We start from the raw sequence: 22,987 nt of genomic DNA, 5'->3' as shown, positions 1-22,987 counted from the left end.
GTTTTCTCCAAGATTTCCTTGAGTTTAACACTCTTTACCTTAAAACAATAATATTTAGTCAAAATAAGTTTTAATTAGTTAAAATATTAAAATTCATTAAAAGATAAGTTATAGGGTTAGGTTCCTGTAAGAATTACAAAATCTTATTGTTTTATGGTGTGCAGGAGATGAGGTTTTTGAGACATACTTCATATGAGCCTCTATGAGCCTTCATGTCTCCCTAGTCCCTACGACTATATATTGTTGGTATATAATATAAAATAAATCGACGACAGTTTTTATAAACATGAGTGAAAAGAATGCAATAAAAATAAAGCTTAATTAGTTGGGACTATGTAACCTCATGTCTCTAATCGTAAGTCCAAAAAAACCAATCTAACTCGAAGTTATATCAACCCAAAGATACTTGAATTTTAGTACGCAAAACATGTTACTCGAATACTCGATGATTCAGACGGCGGCACCTAGAATTGGATTATTGCGACCAAGTTGCTCCCATGTTAACCACCTACATCATTCTCTATTAAACCTCCCTCATCCAGTCTTTACGGTCAAGATCTCATCTTTACCATAATTTTCCACATCGTTTAACATATGATTGGTCTGTCACCAACATAATCCCTAACCGATTGTAACTCTAACCTTCTTGAAAATATCAAAATAAATATCCCTCCATCTTATCCAAAAACAAACACCTGCACTTTTTATTCATTCAATCAATTATAAGTATTAATATCTTTAGATCTATAATATATTCTTCTACAACAAAAACCCAACAATTTATCTCATAACATAAGAATCATTTATACAAATTTGTGTATTTTTTTTTTTAAAATGATTGGTGGATCGATGGCAATTTTTGCATCCAATTGTTGTTCATCAACTTTGTTATTGGAATCTAGAAATTATTTTTCATGTTGTAATAATTCAAAGAGATTTAATTCAGTCATAAATTGCAATGCGAAAAATCATGATTATAAGGTGCCAAAATTGGAGCCTTTTAGCAGAAGCAAGTTTGAGAGAGCTGTTAAAGATCCTCCTTTGATTCAGAAATCTGAGACACAAATTGCTGGTAACTTCTCTTCTTTCTTTTGAATTTAATTAATTACACAACCCCTTTTTTTTTTTTTTTGAGAATTAATGGGATTTTTTTTTTTTTTTTGGTGTTTGATGCAGATTATTGCTCAGTACTTGAAGGTGAAGATTCTTACAGTTGTTGGCAAGCTTATTTCGAGCTCAAAGAACTCGAGGTAAGGATTGTTTGTTAAATACTCATTTTATCCGGAATTAATTGTTGCATCGAGTTATAACAAGACGAGTAATTGTTATAATATATTCCGAACATCCTAAGAAAGTATGCTTAACATTCATAGTTATATCATCCTGTTTATATATCATGAGTCGGACATCCTAAAATAGTATACGCGACAAATATTTTCAGAAGGTATTAAGAAATGTTCTAATTAGGACTCATGTTATTGATGAAACTTTACAGAAGGAGTCAACAAAAGAAGAGGTGGAGAGGCTAATAATCGAAGCGGGTGGAGTGAAATCATTAATAGGGTGTCTCCATGGAGTAGCAGCCATTCACAAGGCACACAAGGAGGCATCTAATGATCATCAGGCAAGCGACGAAAAGAAGGCGAAGAGTGAACGTGAACAAAAGATACATGTACATGTACCAGATGGATTGCCAAGGACTGCTGAGGAAATTGAGGAAGATGAGAAATCAATGATGCCTGATTCTTCCTTTACTAGGATGCTAAGACATAGAGGCAAGCACCCTGCTTGGTACTCTCCTGTTCCGGACCATGAAACTGACTGAAGAGTCTGCCAGACTCAAAACTGAGATTTAAAGGCGAAATTAGTGCTCGTTTTGTGCTTAAATAAGTTACAGTTGCTGTTATATGGAGTTTTTAAGTTTTGAGATTAGTGGTATGTTTCTTTTGTAGGGTCTGTAATATATTGTTATTTCTAATCAACAGTTTAGTTTTCTTGTATATATAAAAAAAACCCAGGTTAATTTGGTGTATACATAGATTTTCTTGCTTACTCTAGTTTGTTAGTTTGTTAAATAGTATCTGACTTTTCGAAGTTGCGTAATCCACACCAAATTAGAATGCTGTCATTGTTTTAACCCAGAGGACATCAGGATAATACAATGAAGAGAAAGTCCTTTGCATATTTGGATCAAAAGCTGATTTTTTAAATCTTAATTTAGACAGTTCAAACAAAGCCAAAGGTGAAAAAGAGGACACAACCATCTAAAAGAGTTTGATCCAAAATTTACGTAATTCTCATTATCGGTTACTGTTTTGACACTAGAGTTTGTGAAGCTTATACCATCTAGGGGAAGGGGGCATGAAAAAAAAAATGTTTTTTTAGCGACACCCACAGCCACGCATATTACAAGTCATCATTGAATCCAGCAGAAGCAGGCACCAAGATCTCCTTTCATCTATTTACAATTAAGTCGATGAAGCATTGATAAGTCCTAGAATAGACGTCGCTCAGCAACTCCCTTGATTTCATAATAATCATCTGTCATGACAAACAGCAAGTTGTAAGTGGAAAATGGACAAATAAGCCTTTTAGATGGTATAAGCTTAATACACATTCCTTCGTTCCATGTTAACACACCAGAAATGTACTTTCATTTATAAAATTAAGTCAATTTTAAAGCTTTTAGGTTAAACTGTAATTGTCTCTGTATTTCCTCTTATGATGTCTTAAATAACTACTACCAAAAGATACTACTTTGTGGCTTTGCATAGGTGTATAATCTCACTTATGGACGGTGATATCCTAACTTGTTTCTACAGAAATGACCAAAAATCATATAAGTCCTGAGGGACACATGATGTATACTTGTCAGATATTATTCCCATGGTCTACAATTGACTGGCAGGTAACATTCAGCAAAATGCAAACATCTGTAGTAACATAAAACACAAGCAGTTGTGCATACCATTGCTGGCTTTTCCTAAACTCGGTAAGCACTGGATAAATGTTCTCAAATGCGGTATAAGTCTCTTCTCTCACCTGCAGATCAAAAGACAACCAATTATCTCAAAATACATTTCTTCTAGGTTAAATAGGGTTGGGGGTAGTGTAAAGGTCTGAGCTTACAGAGTGAACAGTCTTACCTTAGCTCCTGTGAGAACAATTTTCCCAGACACAAATATAAGCAACACAATCTTGGGTTGCTTCATTCGGTAAATCAAGCCAGGGAATAGTTCTGGTTCATACTACACGAACAAAAAGAGCAACAATCACTAAAAGGCTCAAGTACCATGAATAAATGTGAATGCATGAAAAAAAAATACTCAATATTTTCAGCCTTCCATCAAATCCGGACCAAGTCACCCAAGAGACAGAAAAGCAGTAAAGAGCATCACGATTACTCATGTGAACGTCAACCTGCTCTAAGAGAAATCTATTTTATCAGTAGGGGTAAGGGCAGGGGCAGGCTTCAAAGGTAAACAAGAAGGGCATAAAATCCCATATTTGGCCATCATGACACTCATATTCTCACGACGAAAAAAAATTTCAGCCAGCCAGAAGGATACTGTTTACTAAACACTTCAAAGTATGCACATCACCAAACATTCAAAAACACAATTAAGTTCAAAGAAAACAGAAGACCCATCAAATTATCCAAAAGAGATTATAATATCTTGATACTTGAAAGTTGAAACTGTTATCTGAAAGCAAAAGGAAACAACAGTCAAACTCATAGCTAAGGTCACAAAATTCTATGTCAACCATTCTAAGATGACCAGAGTTTTGACTGATTGCAGCCAAGACAGCGAGAAAAAGACAAGTCATGGCAACAAGCACACACTAAAAAAGTAAAAGCATTCACATAATCAAAATGGGGAAAGGGAGCTGGAGAAAGATAGGCTGAAAATACTTACACTAGAGAAAGCACCATGAGAATATGCAAGCCCCTCCAGTCTGATAGGAAACTTAACATCACATGATCCAACAATATTTTGAATCTTGAAATCCTGCAAAAGTAGTAGTTGTTAGAATTTCTTATTATCCACAATGAGACTTGGTAAATGGAACCATAAACATTTTATTCAATGTAAGATAATTTAAAGACCAAAAAAAGGAAAATGACAAATAAAAGATAGGAAAATAATACCTTAAATTTTGCAGGAAATCCAAGCTTCTGAATGATTCTAGCATACTGAAAGAGAGAACATCACAAGAAAGAGAAATTTACATTAGAAAAACAAAAAACTGAATTCCCATACACAAATAACAAAAGCAAAGACTTCAACCGCATAAAACTAACCTTGCGAGCAGCTAGTTTTGACTGACTCTCACTCTTAGCTCCAGTACAGACCTATGTTGATAAAGTAAACCACCAGGGAATCAGAAAGCATCAGCACCAATTGAACACTAATCATACTTAACAAAATATGACTAGTATAACAGACTGAGAAGTTGATTGGATTTGTTTTGGCAATCATTTTCTATCCAAGCCTTTAAACACATATTGGTGTTGGTACTAAAACCTAAGACTTGAGTGTCAAAACTTTATGCTTACTATCACATTTTTAAAAAGAAACAATGCCAGCAAAATGTCACGCCATTTGCTATGCCTAATATTTATGATGTAGTGCCACATTGCTGCTATTCTTTGTATAGCCATTATACTTATCTAGTTTCCAATGAGAAATTTGTCAACCTAAAAAGTCTGAGCTCTTTCAGCAAGCATTTTCAGAGGTTCAAACTCACCATTTTGCCTGAAGCAAAGATTAAGGCAGTTGTCTTTGGCTCCCTTATCCTCATAATCACTGCAGCAAAACGCTAAACAGGACATAAAGTACAAATATAAGTATTTCAGGCACTAACAAGCAGAAGACAAATTGTATGAAGAAAAATGTCAACTTTATGACAATTGTATACCTTTGGGTTATACTCTGCATTACGAGCTTGCAATGCAATCGCTTTAAGTTCTAACTTGCAGTCCAAATTGACAGTTGAGACAATATTCCTATTACCAGAAACAAGCCATAGTGAGAACACTATTCAGATTAAAAACACATCAAGGAGATGCTAACATTCAGATAAGAAGCACATCATGCAGGTAGAAAAATGTAGATGAACCATGAATTTCTGCTGCATGCCAGCTTTTTAACCATCCTTGCTTTAAGTAGGGGAAAGGGGGGGGGGGGCAATCTTAGTAAAGAGAAAAGGTCCAGTTAGGCTACAATTACATAATGTCCCAACTATCTTAATTTTTAAAACCACATTTGCTAAAGTTTAGAAAAACGGTGGACAACAGAAGACATTAGTAAGGCTACAGTTACACAACAAACTCATTGATTCGTCATCTTAGGAAAAAAAAATAGTAAGGAAAAGCAACACCACTGTCTAAATTGACGACTCTAATAATCCATGTAGAACACCAAGACCATATGGAAACTTCATTAAACTAACAGAAGAAAAGTTGCCACTATAGGGCAGAACAAAATACTTACACAAATAATTTGCCAAGTAGAATAAAGGAATTAAGGATCTGGTGCAGTAGGCTTTTAAATCGCATTAAAAGTCTGGAAATTCAGATTGAAAATGTTGCCAAAACAAACCCAATCATAGTACAAAATAGGGCCAATGAGATTGTAAGGGTTAATTTTATCACCGATATATCATCCAAAATATAACCACCCTGAGACACACAGGCAAAAATGGTGAGCAGGACAAATATTTAATTTTCACAGGCTCCATTACATGCTTAACAAAAGAAGAAATCTACAAAATCTCAAATATATAATCTCCAACAAGTCGCCTGTCCATTAGACATCCCTATTATTACGATATACACCTAAGTTAATCTCCAACCATCAACGACATTCATGATAAATGTACTCGAAAACATTGAGATAGGAAATTGCGAAAAATGAATCATTTACAACATTATGCTGAACATTACAAAACGTACAAAGCTACAATGATCACTTCAAACAAGTACATCAGTAACATTGCCTCTTTACATTGCTGGGGTACATACATGATCACAATTTTCAACACCATCCCGCCATATCCAATCTCGAAAGAGAACACAACTCAACAAAATTGAAGCATCTTTGGAAGATTACTACCATAACAACATTTGTGGTTTCAAAACAAACCATTGCTCAATAAGCTCATAGAGACTTACTGAAGAGTTGGGACAATCCCAGATGGATGCCTCAACAAATCGACCGGTTGGCTACCTTCCAAGCCTTGTTCTGCCATTAATACTTATCCGCACTCTCTTATCTATCGTCCAAATCACACTAAAACCTTCTAGCACAAGCTGTCAAAATGGAGAAAAATTAACATTAATAAAACATAATATTTGGCAGAATTAAAGTCTAATCCACCACTATCAACATAAAAACACAAGTCAATCATCAATTGACATACATTTTGCTCCAAAACTACAATATAAATTATGGCAGAATATATTCTACGACCAATCAAACATAATCAAGAATATCTTATCTTTAATGTCGGAATAAATGTAGCTTATGTAGGAGAAAGGGAATATTATTAACAACCCAGAACTATTTTCTTGCAAATTACAAAATCCCAGATTAATTCCGATAAAAAAAACATGATAATTACTACTCCATTAGATATTCCGGTGAAATTTGCAGGTGGGTATTCATCGTTATAGGTTTAATCAATTGATGAACTTTTAAAGAGGGGAAGAAAACCCTAGAATCCCCAAATTGAATCAAAACAAACAAGAATTCATCAATCAACAAAACTCAAACATTTCATCAAGAAAACAACAGCGTCAGCATCCTCAACCACCACCGATTAAAATCGCCATTAGCGAAGCAAGATCCAATTACCGACGAAATCAACCTCAATAACGTTCAAAAAAAACAACCCAGATTCCAAATTCATCATCATATCAGCAACAAAGTACAACAATCACACCAAACCCATAAAAGATCCAACAATTTCAGCAAAGAAGAAGCACAAATCTACCTGATTAAAAAGAAATTTCAAAAATTAGGGTTTATAAATTAAGTACTTTATATCAAACGGTAGAGAAATCAAGAGCCAAGAATTTGAAATTGGGCGTACATTATATGTAAAATTGTAACGAATTTGAAGAAATTGATAGTATTATATATGAGGAGAGAGAGAGAGGGGTCGAAGATATATGAGAGAGAGAAGGGTGTTTGTTGCGAACGAGAGGTAAGAAAGATCTAGAGATATATAGAGGTGATGAGGTGTATATATATGTGTGGTGACGTCGGTGTAATTTTGACTATTTTACCCTTGAGGGTGTTTTAGGGTCAACGTTTTGATGAGGGTATTTTTGTCATTTGTGTTTTTAGGGGTATGAGTATATATGTACGCGGTGAAGTGTAAGATGGATTTTTGTGATGTGAGGTTGGCACAAGCGGGAGTTTTTGCTTTTTGGGTGGAATTATTTGAGTTTTTTCCCTCCAATCTTTGGGGTTCATGGGTTATCCTAATTTGTTGGTTGGGTTGTCCGGGTCAAGTCGGGTTGAATCGGTTTGGTCACGAGATTTTTTAACTTCTTAAGTATTTTTATTTTAATCGTTCCAACGAGAAATAAGGGAATAAATACTCAATTATTATTATGCATTTAGATTAGAGAAAATGATCTTATGTAATGTAAGTTATGTGATCTTCAAGTGTTCACAACCATTACCATTAACTTGGATAATGAGAGCGAAATAGCATTAAGTTGATTACTTTCTAAACCAATCCACATGTTGGTCGTTGACATCAGGGGCGGAATTAGGGGGGGCTAGGATAGGCCATGGCCACCCCCTTAATTCCAAATAAAACTAATTAAGGTTCTCTTTTGTTATAGTTTTCTTCATAGTCTAGTTGGCAATTTGCTCAATATAAAGTTTTTGTGCACAGTGGTCACCGGTTTAATCCATGTTTGGCAGCTTTTTTGTTTTTTTCCCCTACATTTTTTTTTAAATTAGCTAGCTTTGTAAGCCAAAATTAGCTAATTTTTATTTTTCCTTTATAAACTTTTTTTCCATAATGTATATTTTTGTTAAAATTTTAAGTCAATCGAAAAATTTACTCCATAATACTTTGTACGAAGTATAATTAAGAAACTTTAAAATATTTAGATATAGATCAACGTAATTCATATATGATACTGGCCCCCAATACAAAAATTCTGGTTACGCCACTGGTTGACATCTAATCTTATTATGGAAGTATAATTTATTAATTTGCTCATGTATGATTTAAGGTGAAAATGTAACTAGTGTCATGAACAAAATTACAAATTTATACTACTAGTGAGGTTGAGAGATTATGATTAATTAAGCAATGTCATATTCGTTTCAATTTCCTAGACTTACAAAAAAGGATGGACAATTTACCTTACATTAGTGATTAAACTAATCAGTCTTCTAATTAATGAGAACTAAGTTAATTTAGCATGAAGAAAAACACATATATCCAAACCCCTTATAAGCCTTTAGATTAAGGCAAATAGGCATAGTGCCTAAAGTATTTTTGGTTTTCATCGTGTATATGAATGCAACAAAGACCAAGTTTTCATGAACTCAACTCATATACTCATCAATTGGTAGTACATGTGGTCTTTCACAAGAATTCACGCCATATATTCATAGCTAGATAGTGAAATTAAATTTTAAATCTTGTAGAGAGGAAGTTATTTATTTAAGTGTCATGAAGAAAGTGTAATGTACATTAATGATAAAAAAATTTAAACTACTGATACCTAATTTTGATGTGAACAATTTTCTTTCAATTCTTACTTAGGTGATTAAATTTAGAGTTTACAACGACTCCATACAAAAGTATTGACAAAAGCCTTTGATAACCTCGATACATTGAAATTTTCTCAATTCATCTCATTATCAATTCTCAATGATTTTTTACCTCATCCTATATATACTAACATATAAATTGACATGCATGTTGTAAAGACAATTCAAGAATACAAATGATTACTTGTTTTACACTTTTACCTTGTACTATCACATAACCCATACATGTCATCTTCCCTTTCCACGCCACCCTTGGGAGATCCTTAAGATATCAACCCATGACATCTCATAGCTATTTCATCATTGATGACATCGCTTCCATTCATCATTTTAAACATTTTTAAAAACATTAAATACTACTCCATTATAGAATTTAGAGGTCCAAATGACTTTTCATGTGAAAGATCAAAATGTACACACTATGGAATATAATTTTATATCAATGAAGAAAATTAGTTTGATTAAAAAAAAAACTTATATATTTATTCATTTGATATATCTAATTTAATTATACAACAATAAGGGTTTTTAAATGGGTAGCCTATAAGGCTATACTCAATAAAATAAATAAATACAAATTAAAAATCAAATAGGTTTCTCTAAGAAAAAGATCTCGTGATATGATATTAATTATTAATTATGAATGGTCAATTTTTATTTTTTTTTTTTAATCTTGTTTCTTTTTTTAAAAAAAATAATGAAAAGTCAATGACATAATATAAGTAAGATTATGAAAATCAACCAAAAATTATTAATTGTTCTAAAAAAAATAAATTAATGTGACGATTGTATGAATTTCAACCATAAGATAATTTTGATTACTTGAAAAGGGGGATAGTAGTTATTTTTAGTAAACATCATTTACCCATAATGAAATTGCAAGAATTCATCCAACATTAGTTATTTGCCTCAAAATTTAAGGAGTATGAGAGAGTTAACATAATTTGCGGCAAAAAAGTTGCTTCAATATTGGGCGTCTAAAAAAACCAACTAGTTTTTTCTACCTCCATATTAACATCATTTAACTTCTAAGGGTACCTTGCCTAATTGCCATCAATGGGGAAGATTTTTCCTTCCTTAGTTCGGCCTTTAGGCTGTTGTTTATCCCTCCTCATCTTATCATCCTTATTGTCTTCTCCCTCATTTGCACTAACAGACGAGGAGGTTGCATTCCTCACTCGTCGCCAACACCGCATCCTCACCGAAAATGGGCACGACCTTCCAGATGATTATGACCAAAAAGTAAATGTCCCATTCACATTCCCAAATCCAAGGCTCCGAAAAGCCTACATTGCCCTCCAAGCATGGAAATCAGCCATCTACTCAGACCCAAACCACGTCACAAAAAATTGGAATGGTCCGAATGTATGTGACTACAAGGGGGTGTTTTGTTCCCCGGCTCTTGATGATGAGAAGGTAACTGTGGTTTCTGGCATTGACCTTAATCACGAGGACATAGCGGGTTATCTCCCCGTAGAGTTAGGCCTCCTTACGGACCTAGCCCTTTTCCACATTAACTCTAACAGGTTTTGTGGGATTATTCCAAAGAGTTTCTCAAAACTTCAACTTCTATTCGAGCTTGATGTAAGTAATAACCGTTTTGTAGGAGTTTTCCCGGAGGTTGTGCTTGAATTAAAGACACTCAAGTATCTTGATCTTCGATTCAACAACTTTGAGGGTTGTTTACCTCCGGAGGTCTTTAACAGGCCTTTCGACGCATTATTGCTCAACGATAATAGGTTCAGGTGTGCCATTCCAGAGACCATTGGTAACTCAACAGTCTCTCTTATGGTATTAGCAAACAACAAGTTTACTGGATGTATCCCCAAAACTATAGGTAACATGGCAGGTAAGTTGAATCAAATTATTTTCAGAGGAAATAAATTAAGTGGTTGCATGCCAGCTGAGATTGGGTTGCTTCATAATGTGTCCGTTCTAGATTTATCTAAGAACGAGCTTGTTGGTCCTATTCCAACGTGTTTCTCGAGCCTTGCAAGTTTGGAATCTTTTGACTTGTCGGGAAATAAATTCACTGGATTTGTTGCTGATGATATTTGCAAGCTGCCCCTGTTGGAACAATTTTTGTTTTCTAACAACTATTTTAAGGGTGAGGGTAAGAGTTGTGACCCATCTTTAAGAAGGAATGTTGATTTTGAAGACAAGAAGAATTGTTTGCCTAGTAGGCCTAATCAAAGATCCCCTAAAGAATGTTTCCAAATGGTGTCAAACACAGTTGATTGTGAAAAGTTTAATTGTGGCGGGCAACCTTCTAAGCCTACCCCTGGTAAAGGCAGCGGTGGAGGTCATGGAGGAGAGCAACCCAAGCCTCCTACACCTGAGCATAATGACCATCATGAAGATCACCCCAAAGCACCAACACCGGCTCCAGAAGATGATCACAAAAGATCACCAGTTAGACCATCTACACCTTCAGAACCGTATGAACAAACACCAATGGCACCCTCCCCAACACCAGATGATCATAAAAGATCGCCTGTTCGACCATCGACACCTACACCTACGCCAGAAGAGTCTCTACCCCCTACCCCAGTGTACTCACCACCAACACCAGTACATTTGCCTCCCTCGCCAGTATACTCACCACCTCCACCCCTTGTATATTCCCCTCCACTGCCTGTTTACTCACCACCTCCAACACCAGTACGTTCTCCTCCACCGCCAGTTTTCTCACCACCGGTTCACTCGCCTCCACCACCTGTTCACTCGCCTCCACCATCATCACCTGTTTATCCACCACCACCAGTTCGCTCTCCGCCACCACCTACACCATCTCCTCCACCACCATCACCGGTTTATCCACCACCACCCGTTCACTCTCCACCACCACCTCCTGTCCACTCACCTCCTCCACCAGTTCATTCTCCTCCTCCACCATCTCCAATTTACTCACCCCCACCACCACCAGTAAAATCACCACCTCCACCCGCTCCAAAGCCATCACCTCCCCCACCAGCTCCAAAACCATCACCTCCCCCGCCTGTTTTCTCACCCCCACCCCCGCCACCCGTTTTCTCTCCTCCACCACCTGTTCGATCGCCTCCTCCACCTGTACACTCCCCACCTCCTCCAACTCCATCTCCACCTCCACCTTATCCTGAAGTTAGCCTTCCACCAAACATAGGCTTCCAATACTCATCACCTCCACCACCCATGTTCCCAGGGTATTAATCAATTAGTGTTCATTACAGCTAATTAAGAAGTTTTTTTCATCAGATTTATTAAGGTTATACCCACTCATTTTCTTGTATTATTAATAGAAAAAAAAAAAGGAAGAAAAGAAGAAGATGATGATGTTCATTGAGCAAAATACTTGTACTACTAATGTTTATGTAGTTAATACTTTGTATTGCCAATTATTTTTAACTACATTTTAATACTGATGTCTATTTTGTAAACATATATTTACTCATGTTGAGTAATTAATAGTGTATATTAATAGGTGCCAAGTGAAAAACACTTCTTTCATACAAACCATACAATTTTTTACAACATTGTAATAAGAGAACATGCATTTATTTCCTTATAGTATGTACAATTTTCTTTACTTGGGTTTGATGGAGGAAACTGTTGCTAAACAAGCAATGCAGAACATGCAATATCACAAGCAAGCATAAATTAAGTATTATATATAATACAAAAAATGGGTTTGAGTTCCAAAAAATGGTAGTTTATTTACTTGTACGAGTATTTGTTAAAAAAGTTGATCAATGGCAAGCCAAACACAAAATGCTCATAAAATCAAGTCTAAGAACAATTGATATAACTCAAAAATGTAATTCATCTTGAACAAAACCAAATGTTGCAACTTGTAAGAGCTTAACCATAAGTAAATTTTGATATTATATAAACTCTGTACATAAATAGTACGGAGTACTCCGTAAGTCCGTAGACCGTAGTCCATACATATATATTAAACCTTAAAATTTTATCATCACTTAAAATGTGTACACAATGATTATTAATCGGCGCAAGACTTAAATGTCATGAAATGTCATTTCTTAGAATCAAAATATAATATTCAAACAAATATCAACCTTAATGGTATATCTAAATTGAAAAAGTTTTAGGCAAATGATCTGAATAATATACCAAATTTGACATTTTAATCTCCATTGATATATTACTAATAAAATTCGAACACTTACCTCTTAATCTACTAATCCAAACAAATCCACATAATTAGATACATTTATATTAGTATTAACTTTTTGATACCAACACATTCTAATTTCATATTCTCATTAACAAACTTGCCAATTCTAATACAATACCAAGACATTACTCGTATACTTCAATTCTAATTCAATTAGCTACTGATGTAATTAGGGATGACAATTTCTGATCCGACCCGATAACCCGTCCCAAATCCGACCCGAATTTATTGATAATAACCCGAACCCAATCCGACCCGAACCTGAACAACCCGAATTCGACTTAATTTGACCCAAATATCATATTTCGTAATAATAATATTATGTTTTACACTATTTTTAATAGTTTCTAAACATAATATGAAATCAACCCGAATTTTGACCCAAACCCGACCACTAATCCGAATTGCCACCGCTAGATGCAATTGACATAGGTTGCAACAAAATCAATTAGAACAACAAAATCTGTTAGAAAACAAAACAAAAAAAATATACGACGTCGTTTAGCTCTTCAAGCATAAGGGTCCGTGTGCAAAGCACGTGAGACTCAGAGGGGTATATCTGTAAAAAAACACAACGACCTCAAATTTACGGAACCTTGAATCATCATCGTCATCCAACCACCAAAATCAAACAGATCTCACCTCTCTTTGTTAATGGCGAAATAGCACCAATCACAGCACGACACCAAACATTTTCGATTTTATTTTTGAAACGCTGCCATTTTTATGGAGGAAGCTACCAACAAGTCTTCAATGGCAGAGGAGAGAGAAAATGAGGTAAATACCGAACCAGAAACCAAGGCACCCGTCGCTGATGACGGAGGCGGTGGTGGTTGGGGAGGATGGGGGTTTTCGCCATTGTCGTACCTCTCAGATCTTCAGAAAGCTGCCGCGCTTGCCGCCGAGGAGATACGCACTGTACTATTTTCTCTCTCTTTCTATCTATGCTGTTGATTGATTTCATTATAATTGTTGTTGTTTAACCTAGATTGTGAAGAAATTTGAGAAATGATTTTTGATATGGAAAATTTAGGTTTAGGAAATTCGAATTTAGTGTTAAATATAGTGAAAGTTAGGTTTTATGAGTTATTAATGTGAAAATTATGTGTTATGAAATTTGGTAGTAGGAATTTGTTCAAATTACACCAATGATGCTCATTTATGGCTGGTTTGGTAGGTGATTAGGTCTACATTTGTGTATGTTAGTAGTATTAAAAGCGTTTCTTTAATGAGGTACTCATTCTGTTGCTATATGTAAGATGCTATGAATACTCGAGCTATGGCGAGTAGTTTGAAATGGGAGAAGTTTGTCATTCATGGTTGGATTAAAGCGTTTCTTTAATGAGGCACTCGTTCTGTTGCAATATGTGAAGTGCTATGGATACATAAGCTATGGAGATTAGTTTAAATTGAGAGTATATTGATAATCACGGTTGGATTATGCATTTACGCTTTAGCTCAGTCTTAAGCCGTGAAATTTTGTTTAGTTGATGTATTATGGCCTTGTGAGGGATATAGGTATCTGGGCGATTGTGGTTTATTCAACTCAATGTGGATTAGCTGATATGATCTTCCCTAAACCAAATATTTGGTGGTTAGAATAATGATTAGTCTATCTTGTTGCTGTAGAAATATCAGGTGCCTCAGGAAGATGATTGAATCGTTCACTTCCCTAAAAGTTGGAGTGGTTTATTTCTGTACTCTGCCCTTTGGCATTTTTCTTCTTTAATTTCTTTCAAGAGGTACTTGTGTTCTTCCGTCTTTTACTTTGGCCCTGATTGCCGCTGGCCACTATATTTCATTATTTTATAAGCCATTTGTTATTTATGACCACTCAGATTTATCCCAGCAAACATATTGTAATGTGAAGTGAACGGTTCTATGCAATTGCCTAATACAGGAACCTTTTTTGGGGGAGTTGGGTCACTTGGGTGTATCTAGTAATTAACGACCACTTGTGAATTCTTATTACCTCTCTGAAGGATAAGGTAAAAATAATTGTGATTATATTTTCCTTTGCTAGGTTGTTAGTACAGTTGAGAGGAAAAAATGTAGTTCTTTAATATCAGGTGTCTATTAACATTACTTTGTGGGAGAATTTGTTGTATCTGGTACCTCTTTAGACGCATGATTACCAACTCATGGACTATCTGTAAAATTTCAGCTTGAAAAACCTGAGTCCTGTATCTATGTCCCTTAATTTTCAGAGTGCAGAGTGCTTGTCCTCCAAGTATTTTTCTGCTTCTTTCAGTAACCTAAATTGTATCCTTATAAAATAAAGTAATAGGAGTACTAAACATTTAATGTTTTCTCTTAAATCTTTGTAATAATTTCTTATTGACTGAATATATGTTTCCAAATGCAGGCTGCTGAGAGCTTTGGTAACATAGAAGCTGAAGAGGAATCTTCTATTGCAGAGGGTGACACTAAAGATTCTGTCACAGAAGGGGAAGATGGACAAGAAAAGGAAAAGTTGATGTCTGCTCTGGATAAGTTGGAAAAGGCTAGTGAAGACACATTTTTTAGCCAGGTAAGTCATAAGCTGGAAAAAAAGCACTCATGCAACTTTATAGTCTAATATAGTAATATTTGAATGTAACTATCTTAGATGGCTTATGTAAAGCTGCATTAGATTATAATGTTGATATGTTGAAGAATTCTCTGGTGTTTGGTACTGTAAGATACTATCATGTGACCTGTCTGATATTTTTATCCATTGGCAATAACCTCATGTTATCTCTAGTTTGTTTAAGGCAAATGCTCCATTATTATTTTATTTGCATCTTATTGTCACCACATGTTTTTTTGTACATTTGTCATTCTGTTAATCTTCATTTTTCAGGATCTTGTCTATGTTCTTTCTTTGCATGTCGTTCGTAGTTTCACTCATTGGTTGATTCTAATATGGGCAGGGTTTGAAGGTGATAGATGGTTCAGTGGAAAATTTTGCATCTGGAGCCTGGAAGGCACTAGGAAGTGCATTTCAAGGCGGTTCCAACCTCATTCAAAAGTAGGTTTGAATCTAAGAATGCAAGCTTTTGCTTAGATATGGTCTCTTGCGTTATTGTGGAAGACTACATTATTTGTTGAGAATTGGTGGTCATAAAATTCTTGAAATAAGCATATTACTATCTTTATCTCTTTGACTTTCCTAATTTTGTTTAGGCCTACAGGACTTGTTCAAATTGATTGTTTTAATTGTGCATTTAATGCATGATTCCATTTAAACTAGTTCTCTATGTGGCCTTTTCACTCTTCTTATTGTTCATGTTTTGTTGATTAGCATAGGTGTGGTGTGAATAGGAGGAACTAGGGAGTAGTAGAAATGAATGTTGACTCACAAAGATGCTTCTAGTTGTTCTGATAGTGTCACAAAATTAGGATCTTTGGGAAAGATAGGTGTGATGTGGTCTAGTATTGCTCCAAGTCAAACACGCAAATATTCATGCATGATTTTTAGGCCTAGGCTCTCACTACCAGTCTTTTTCTTTTCAGCCAAGCTTGAAAATTTGTTTATAAGAAAATGACTTTTTAGTAGTTAGAATTAAATTTCTTTATGGAAACCTTATAGTTTAATCAAATTTGAACTAAAGTAGTACAAGGGTAAGTAAATCTAGGAAGATTATACAAGACTTTCAGTTGAAGATCTTTTGAGGAAAAAAACTTCACTGAATTTGTCCTTCACAGTCATTACTTTAGTGGTATTATTATATGGGGTTTCCCTCAACTCCAAAACTAATCTCTGTGGAGCCCTTTTAATGATGGTGACTTGTGATCACATGACCTTACCCTTATGATACTTCCTCAGGCCTCGCCCTATATAGTATACTGGGGTCTCTTAGATTCACCTGACATAAAATGTGCTCCTGGATAAGGCTTTCTGAACTTTATAACTCACACCATGAAACCGTTTTGGTAGCCTGTCGAGATATCTGACAAATTGCCTCCCTGGTCTAACACGTCATGAAGCCTTATATCTGACCGGAGATTTATGGTCCCCCCTACCAAATGCAAAACCATTTTCTGATAACTTGCCTTTGCTGGGCTTCCACAACAAGCATATGGCTGATTCTATTTTGATGGTGGAGGTTCTGTTTTATCTAGCAATCTTCTCTTTCCACATTTATTGTTTCAAGTGTATAGGGCCTTTCTATATCACGATTAGTGTTTTAGTCATCTTAAGTGTCCTGCTCTACTTCTACGTAGAGTGTGCTTTTATTTTGTCGACATCTTGTATATATAATTCTCAAGATATCAAATATAAACTCATGATTTGTTTTGGATACCACTGATAATTGCACTCAAGATCTTGTCTGCCTGAAATTGATAGTCACATTACTTTCACATACCCCGGAGTAACTTAGGATGTTTGGATAAGTAGTCATCTTTTCACATGGAGTAATATAACTATTGCAAAAAATCTTTTTGTATAATGATTTAGTTTCTTGTTAATTATGTGAGGTTGGGGCTACGTGAATTAATTTTCTGGACAGGGGGAGTTGAAGATTTAAGGAAGTATTTTACATTCTAAAATATGTCACTTTTTGCTGAAATATCAGTTCAAGATGGAATATTTCCCCCCTTTAAATTGTTGCTGTCTATTTGAGCTTCAGAATACCACACGTCCACACTAGGATCATTTTATTGATTTTGTCCATGGAAATTTGAGTTACGTGTACTTAAAAGTTAATTATGGAATTTCTTGTTCTACAGACTTGAGCATTCTGCTGTTAGCATAGCTGATTCTGTTCAACATGATGCAAGTTCTATTGCTCCATCGTTCTTAGAGGTTTGAATTGCTTTCCCTATTGTGTCTTTCGCATCCTCACTTTTTGATTCCTAAGGAAAATATATTCAAGCTTTTATTTTGTTAGACTGGAAAAGCTATTACTTTCAAGGGAATGCAAGTTCTTGAAAACGTGGGTAAGGAGACTATGGATTTGTTGATCTCTGAGACTGGTATGGAAGTTGATAAGAAGTTTGATGGAGATGATCATGAAAGTCACGACAACCAGTATGAGGAAATGACATTTGACCGGTGCTTCTATATATATGGAGGCCCCGAACAATTGGAGGTTTGTTTTGTTGCAAAAGGAAGTTTCATCCAGTGAGATGATTTATTGATCACCTAACAAACTTTTACATGTATTTTAGGAATTGGAGGCATTGTCAAGCCATTATGCTCTAATTTTTAACAGAAGAAAAGGCAAGTTATCATCAGAGGAGAAGTCATTATATGAGGGAAAGGTGAAGCAGGTTGAGGAAATTCTTAATTTGAATACTGAAAGTGAGAGAACCACCCTGCAATCAGACAAAGGAAAGAATATAGAAATTGGGGCTGAAGACACTGAACTCAAGAGCTTACATGACTCAAGTCTTAGTAAGGCTGCTGACTTGGCCGCAGGGTAAACGTCAGCTATTTTCCTTTTTGTGCTATTAGTATATATCTCATGAAGTCGTGGTAATTCATGTAGACAAGATTTTGTGGATAAAGCTCATTTGTTAATGCTCTTTCCTTGATTGTGAGGACTTTATGGCCCTATGCTTAATTTGTGCTCATGGGATCCATTTTGATGACAAAACTCTACAGTAAACAATAATGTAGTCATAATATACTAATGTCTGGAAGAACAAATAACAATAACTAACTGCTAAATATGAATTTCTTACAAGCAAATCCTCAAGATCTCATTCCAGAAGCTAAAATTGATTGTTATTCTTTATTTGAAATAATCATTATGAACTGTCCTTGTTATGCTAGAGGTGGAAGTCTAGGTCCCGTTTCTTGTAATTTGAGGCTTTAATATAGTAGTGGTTTAAAGATGCTAATTGTACATATATGCTCTCTTCTTTTTGTTCATTCTATATTGTCAATATTTCAGGGACATGAATGTGCAAGTGTTATCTTTATGGACATATTTCTGGACGTTAATATATGTCAAACTTGATCTCTCATGTGTTTTTTATGTTTCAGGTTAACTAGTGCCCTAGCTGGGGTAAGTGCTAATGACATTATCCAGAGGACTACTGGCAGACTGGAAGCTTTACACTCTGAAGGGGTCCATGTAAGTGGTTACTTCGCATCTTTTTTCTAAATCTTAACGTTTCAAGTTTATTTCAATTAAGTTTTTCTTTTTTGAATCTCGCAGAGGCTGTCAGAGATTTGTTGTTTTGCCATGACTCAATTACTGATGTTGGGGAAATCCATGATATCCAGTGCAAGCAAAAATCAGGAGGAAAATGCAGATGAGAATATGATTAAAATTGAATGGCCAGAAGATTCTCTTGAAAAGGCTAAAATAATCAGATCCAAGGCTCAATCTATGATCGAGAGCATGGAAGCTGTTTCTAACAGCTTCATTACTGGTAATTCCCCCTCAAACATGTGAAAATTTTGATTAATTTGTCTTATGCAAAATGCCTTAATTTTTACGTCAGAACTAAGAATTTGATATTCCCACAAGTCAAATATGTCGATGATTGTCAGTAAATTAGATTAGCCTTTTCCTACTTGCTACAGCCTTGCGATTTGGCCTTTTAGAATGTTCATAATCTTGCTTCTCCCTCAGGTATATCCGATGTGACTGAAGCTTACCTTGCTGCCATGAAACTTGTTTCAACAACTGATTCTCATGAGAAGTCAATTCAAGACAGAGCTGATGCATTTTCAGAACATCTCCGCGCAGATCAGACTATTGCTGTGGATAAAATTCAAGACGGCCTTCAATACTTGTGCTTTGTTGCCATGTCCACCTCCATGCCTCCTGCTCCCTGAAGAAGCAGGATTTTATCTGTAAATAGTGACCTAACTAGATTTCTCACTTCTGTTTTCGTCCAAATTGTTCAATGAAGGGAAGTAGCATGTCCACTCCATTGAGACATCTTGTGCTAGTTTTTGATTGCACTAGAAATAGGATCAGTTGCATAGAAATACAGAAGCCAGAAGTAAATTTGTTAGTAGATGTTATAACGTACAATTTGTAGTGCTGTATTGTGATTTAGGTTTCTTTGAAATTTCAAAATGGGATGAAACCTTGGTGTGAACTGTGAAGTGCAATTGTAAAGTTGTCTTTTAAAAAAAAAAAAGTACAATTGTGAAGTAGGAAGGAAAAGTTACAAATATAAAGCCACAAAACCTAATCAAACGCAAGACTTGGTAAATAAGCAAAACACTACTCGGTAGTCGGTAGTAATTACCACGGTTTATAATTATTTACTTTTTGTATTCAGTTTTACCGGACGCTCTATTAGGCGAACAACTTTATTATTAGTCGTGCAAAATATTATTACTCCGTACTCGTATCAATTAAGAGATTAAAGACTATAATTATTTATTTACTTATGTAGTATTTATTTATTTCGTTATTATGACTAGTACATGTGTTGTTCGAAAAGATTATATGGGATAAAATGATTATACGGGTCCAGTATTCGAGTGTGAATTTCAATGTATTATCCAATCAATAGTTTCACGATGAATTTATCAAGTTATGGAGTAATTTTGACGTAATAACTAGTGTAGGACAAGAAAATTTATGTACATTAATTACTTTTTTTTTGTTTTAAAAACTGCAAAACCAGTTTTGGAATATTAGCATCAATGATGACTTAATTGACTATTGACACCCAAAAAAACACAAATGCACTACTACTCCCGTAAATAAAGAATAAAACTTACAAACATTTGTCAGCTTTAATTCAGCAACTTCTTTGAAAAATGTAACACTTTACCTTATTATACTCCACAATTAAACACCATTTCCATTTTCATTTCTAAACTTCTGTAAAAAATAAAAAAAATTCAGTAGCTAGGATCAATGAAGAAAAGGAGAAGAGGAGAAGAAGGGAGTAATAAAGATAAAAATTTTAAGAAAATAAATCCCAAGAAATTCTTCAAAATTATCCTCCCTAAAATTCTCCAAACCAAAACCCTGGTAAGTACTTCTTTCTTTCTTTTTTTTGCATGTTTTTTTTTTTTTTTTTTTTTTTTTTTTTTTTTTTTTTTTTGAAGCATGCATGATTTATGGTTGATAACTTGACATCAATTTTTTTTTTTTTTTTTTTTTTTTGGTATAATTTATGACATGATATTTGTATATAGCTAGCAAGGTACTCGATCTGGTCCGTTAGAGGTAATTAACATGAAATTGGCTTAAAATAACAAGATGTAATTACGTTGATAATTTTCAAATTTTAATAATTATTGAGACCAACTGCTCCATCTTGTACGGCATGTTAAATATGCATCAAATCTTACACATAGTATGTTGTAAAAAAAAAAAAAAAAAAAAAAAAAAAAAACTTAGAAATAGTATGTGAAGATTATAGAGTAGTCCTGAAGAGTGGTACGGCTAGAGATATATAAAGTGTCATATCTTGGAACGTCACTTACATATGTTGATAGAGTGTAAAACATATTTCTGGGCATCAACCATCAGCTTAATCTTTTGGTTGAGTTGGTCCTCTAACCTGGTATTGGAGCCAGCGTGACAAAAAGGTCACGGGTTCGAATCTCATCCGCCCCTTCAACATAGGAATATGAGAACAAAATCGATGACTGACTTCTTTTCGATGGAATGGAGTATTTATAATTGTAGATCTGTTCTTCTTTCTGTAATGCATATCAAAATCCGTAGTATACTTGTATATGATATGATTTGGTTTTTTGACAGAGTATTCCTGATGCATTTGCAAAGAAGTTTGGCTCTCGGCTTCCAACAGATGCCACACTTACAATCCGAACTGGTCTTTCGTGGGAGATTGCACTTGAAAAGGTTGATAACAAGCTTTGCTTTACTAAAGGATGGGCAAATTTTATGGAACAGAATGCTATAAAATATGGTTACTTTCTGGAGTTCGAGTATCAAGGGAAAAAACATTTCAATGTTTACATATTCGATTTATCTTGTAGTGAGATCGACTATCCTACAAAATATGATCAATATGCCAAGCATAAGTTTCCTCTTAATCGAGGTCATGGTGCCAATGTTAAGGAAAAGGTTGTAGAGGACGACGAAGATGAAGCAGAAAAGAATATGCACAGGAATGGCAAAGTATTGGAGCGTAACAGCAACAGCAAGAGCCCCTCATTCACCATTACTGTGCGAAATTCTCATATCTCGGACCAGTGCGGCTATTTGGTGAGCCTTCAAGCTTATGTTATACTTAGCTTCATATTAAGTACTAAATTGCATGCTATCATGAATTAACACTACCTTATATAGTTGTCACGTTGATGCATTAGCCTGCATAATAGTTCAATTTACACTTATACTGTCTCCGTTTCTTAGTATGTGCAACAAAGGGGTATTATTCTCAGCATGGTGATATAATGTTCTCATCCGTTTTTCTCAGCAATTTCCCCTGGGGTTTAGTGACAAACACATGGAGAGGTCGTACGAATCTGTCACGTTACTAACAGAGGGTGGAAGGGAGTGGCATTTAGAATGCCATGTTTATGAGAAACTTCTGCGTTTGAGGGGGCGAGATTGGAAGAAATTCATGCAAGAAAACCATTGGAAGGAACATAAAGGAGAGGAGTACACATTCATGTTGGTGGACAAGACAAGTAGCAGTGTTACGTTTCAAGTGATTAAAGAATAGATTACTTTGTCTAATCTTATGCTAACTTATACATTTTGATCGTAGTTAGATGTTTGTAATAATTTATGAAGAAGCTAGCATTATTACTATACCGGTATGCCCTTGCTATTGGCTCGCGTGACATGTGTGATAAAGTTATAAGAAAAAGAATGTTGGAAAGTGTGGAGAGAATGAAAGAAATTAGAAAACTTGATTATATATTATAAAAGAATAATTCTAATACAATTTCTATGATTCACATAAGGATTTACAAAAATCAAATAACATACTCCGTAATTAGTGATTACAAAAGATAATAGAATGAAAGAAAACTTGATTATATTACTAAAGAATAATATCCTATACAATTCTATGATTCACCTAAGGATTTACAAAAATGAAATAACATAATTAGTGATTACAAAAG

The 22,987-nt window shown here is 34.9% G+C and overlaps 5 protein-coding genes across 7 annotated transcripts; 4 read left to right on the top strand and 1 right to left on the bottom strand.

The window, feature by feature from the left end:
- Nucleotides 1-701: 701 nt before the first annotated feature.
- On the top strand, nucleotides 702-2,052 carry LOC110704993 (CCG-binding protein 1-like). Its single transcript, XM_021882804.1, has 3 exons — nucleotides 702-1,072; nucleotides 1,177-1,250; nucleotides 1,496-2,052. Exons 1-3 carry the CDS (start codon nucleotides 835-837, stop codon nucleotides 1,823-1,825), a joined length of 642 nt encoding a protein of 213 aa, XP_021738496.1. The 5' UTR covers nucleotides 702-834; the 3' UTR covers nucleotides 1,826-2,052.
- A 213-nt stretch (nucleotides 2,053-2,265) lies between these two features.
- LOC110704995 (TATA-box-binding protein) lies at nucleotides 2,266-7,631 on the bottom strand. 3 transcript variants are annotated; one of them, XM_021882806.1, is made up of 10 exons: nucleotides 7,043-7,631; nucleotides 6,176-6,313; nucleotides 4,921-5,008; nucleotides 4,750-4,821; nucleotides 4,304-4,354; nucleotides 4,151-4,195; nucleotides 3,918-4,010; nucleotides 3,147-3,248; nucleotides 2,969-3,042; nucleotides 2,266-2,541 (listed from the first exon to the last, which is right to left on the bottom strand). In XM_021882806.1, coding segments are annotated over exons 2-10 (603 nt in total). In that variant the 5' UTR covers nucleotides 6,253-6,313; nucleotides 7,043-7,631; the 3' UTR covers nucleotides 2,266-2,540. The 3 variants fall into 3 exon arrangements, with proteins under 3 accessions (XP_021738498.1, XP_021738497.1, XP_021738499.1); XM_021882805.1 differs by having other exon boundaries at nucleotides 6,997-7,630; XM_021882807.1 differs by lacking the exon at nucleotides 7,043-7,631 and adding an exon at nucleotides 5,496-5,683 and having other exon boundaries at nucleotides 6,176-6,278.
- A 2,220-nt stretch (nucleotides 7,632-9,851) lies between these two features.
- Nucleotides 9,852-12,327, top strand: LOC110704992 (pollen-specific leucine-rich repeat extensin-like protein 3). Its single transcript, XM_021882803.1, has one exon. The coding sequence runs from the start codon at nucleotides 9,861-9,863 to the stop codon at nucleotides 11,991-11,993; it is 2,133 nt and encodes a 710-aa protein (XP_021738495.1). The 5' UTR covers nucleotides 9,852-9,860; the 3' UTR covers nucleotides 11,994-12,327.
- A 1,110-nt stretch (nucleotides 12,328-13,437) lies between these two features.
- LOC110704991 lies at nucleotides 13,438-20,029 on the top strand. The gene is made up of 9 exons (XM_021882802.1): nucleotides 13,438-13,896; nucleotides 15,344-15,508; nucleotides 15,891-15,988; nucleotides 17,692-17,767; nucleotides 17,853-18,053; nucleotides 18,133-18,383; nucleotides 18,953-19,043; nucleotides 19,128-19,344; nucleotides 19,548-20,029. Exons 1-9 carry the CDS (start codon nucleotides 13,705-13,707, stop codon nucleotides 19,751-19,753), a joined length of 1,497 nt encoding a protein of 498 aa, XP_021738494.1. The 5' UTR covers nucleotides 13,438-13,704; the 3' UTR covers nucleotides 19,754-20,029.
- A 366-nt stretch (nucleotides 20,030-20,395) lies between these two features.
- On the top strand, nucleotides 20,396-22,672 carry LOC110704905 (B3 domain-containing protein REM9-like). The gene is made up of 3 exons (XM_021882716.1): nucleotides 20,396-20,912; nucleotides 21,651-22,118; nucleotides 22,333-22,672. The coding sequence occupies exons 1-3, from the start codon at nucleotides 20,796-20,798 to the stop codon at nucleotides 22,579-22,581; spliced, it is 834 nt and encodes a 277-aa protein (XP_021738408.1). The 5' UTR covers nucleotides 20,396-20,795; the 3' UTR covers nucleotides 22,582-22,672.
- The last annotated feature ends 315 nt before the right edge of the window (nucleotides 22,673-22,987 follow it).

Source organism: Chenopodium quinoa, unplaced genomic scaffold (genome assembly GCF_001683475.1).
Source record: "Chenopodium quinoa cultivar QQ74 unplaced genomic scaffold, ASM168347v1, whole genome shotgun sequence".
Classification (NCBI taxonomy): domain Eukaryota; kingdom Viridiplantae; phylum Streptophyta; class Magnoliopsida; order Caryophyllales; family Amaranthaceae; genus Chenopodium; species Chenopodium quinoa.
Note: the sequence above shows the minus strand (reverse complement) of the source record. Positions and strands in the feature narration are given on the sequence as shown.

Excerpts from the sequence above, each read along its gene's own strand:
- LOC110704993 (XM_021882804.1), top strand. The coding sequence starts at position 835 with ATGATTGGTGGATCGATGGCAATTTTTGCATCCAATTGTTGTTCATCA. Across the intron at positions 1,073-1,176 it reads ATCTGAGACACAAATTGCTG|ATTATTGCTCAGTACTTGAA; the intron begins GTAACTTCTCTT and ends TGTTTGATGCAG. Across the intron at positions 1,251-1,495 it reads TCGAGCTCAAAGAACTCGAG|AAGGAGTCAACAAAAGAAGA; the intron begins GTAAGGATTGTT and ends GAAACTTTACAG.
- LOC110704992 (XM_021882803.1), top strand. The coding sequence starts at position 9,861 with ATGGGGAAGATTTTTCCTTCCTTAGTTCGGCCTTTAGGCTGTTGTTTA.
- LOC110704991 (XM_021882802.1), top strand. The coding sequence starts at position 13,705 with ATGGAGGAAGCTACCAACAAGTCTTCAATGGCAGAGGAGAGAGAAAAT. Across the intron at positions 18,384-18,952 it reads GCTGCTGACTTGGCCGCAGG|GTTAACTAGTGCCCTAGCTG; the intron begins GTAAACGTCAGC and ends TTTATGTTTCAG. Across the intron at positions 19,345-19,547 it reads TTCTAACAGCTTCATTACTG|GTATATCCGATGTGACTGAA; the intron begins GTAATTCCCCCT and ends CTTCTCCCTCAG.
- LOC110704995 (XM_021882806.1), bottom strand. The coding sequence starts at position 6,252 with ATGGCAGAACAAGGCTTGGAAGGTAGCCAACCGGTCGATTTGTTGAGG. Across the intron at positions 5,009-6,175 it reads GGGATTGTCCCAACTCTTCA|GAATATTGTCTCAACTGTCA; the intron begins GTAAGTCTCTAT and ends TTCTGGTAATAG. Across the intron at positions 3,043-3,146 it reads TTGTTCTCACAGGAGCTAAG|GTGAGAGAAGAGACTTATAC; the intron begins GTAAGACTGTTC and ends TTTGATCTGCAG.
- LOC110704905 (XM_021882716.1), top strand. The coding sequence starts at position 20,796 with ATGAAGAAAAGGAGAAGAGGAGAAGAAGGGAGTAATAAAGATAAAAAT. Across the intron at positions 20,913-21,650 it reads TTCTCCAAACCAAAACCCTG|AGTATTCCTGATGCATTTGC; the intron begins GTAAGTACTTCT and ends GTTTTTTGACAG. Across the intron at positions 22,119-22,332 it reads CGGACCAGTGCGGCTATTTG|CAATTTCCCCTGGGGTTTAG; the intron begins GTGAGCCTTCAA and ends CGTTTTTCTCAG.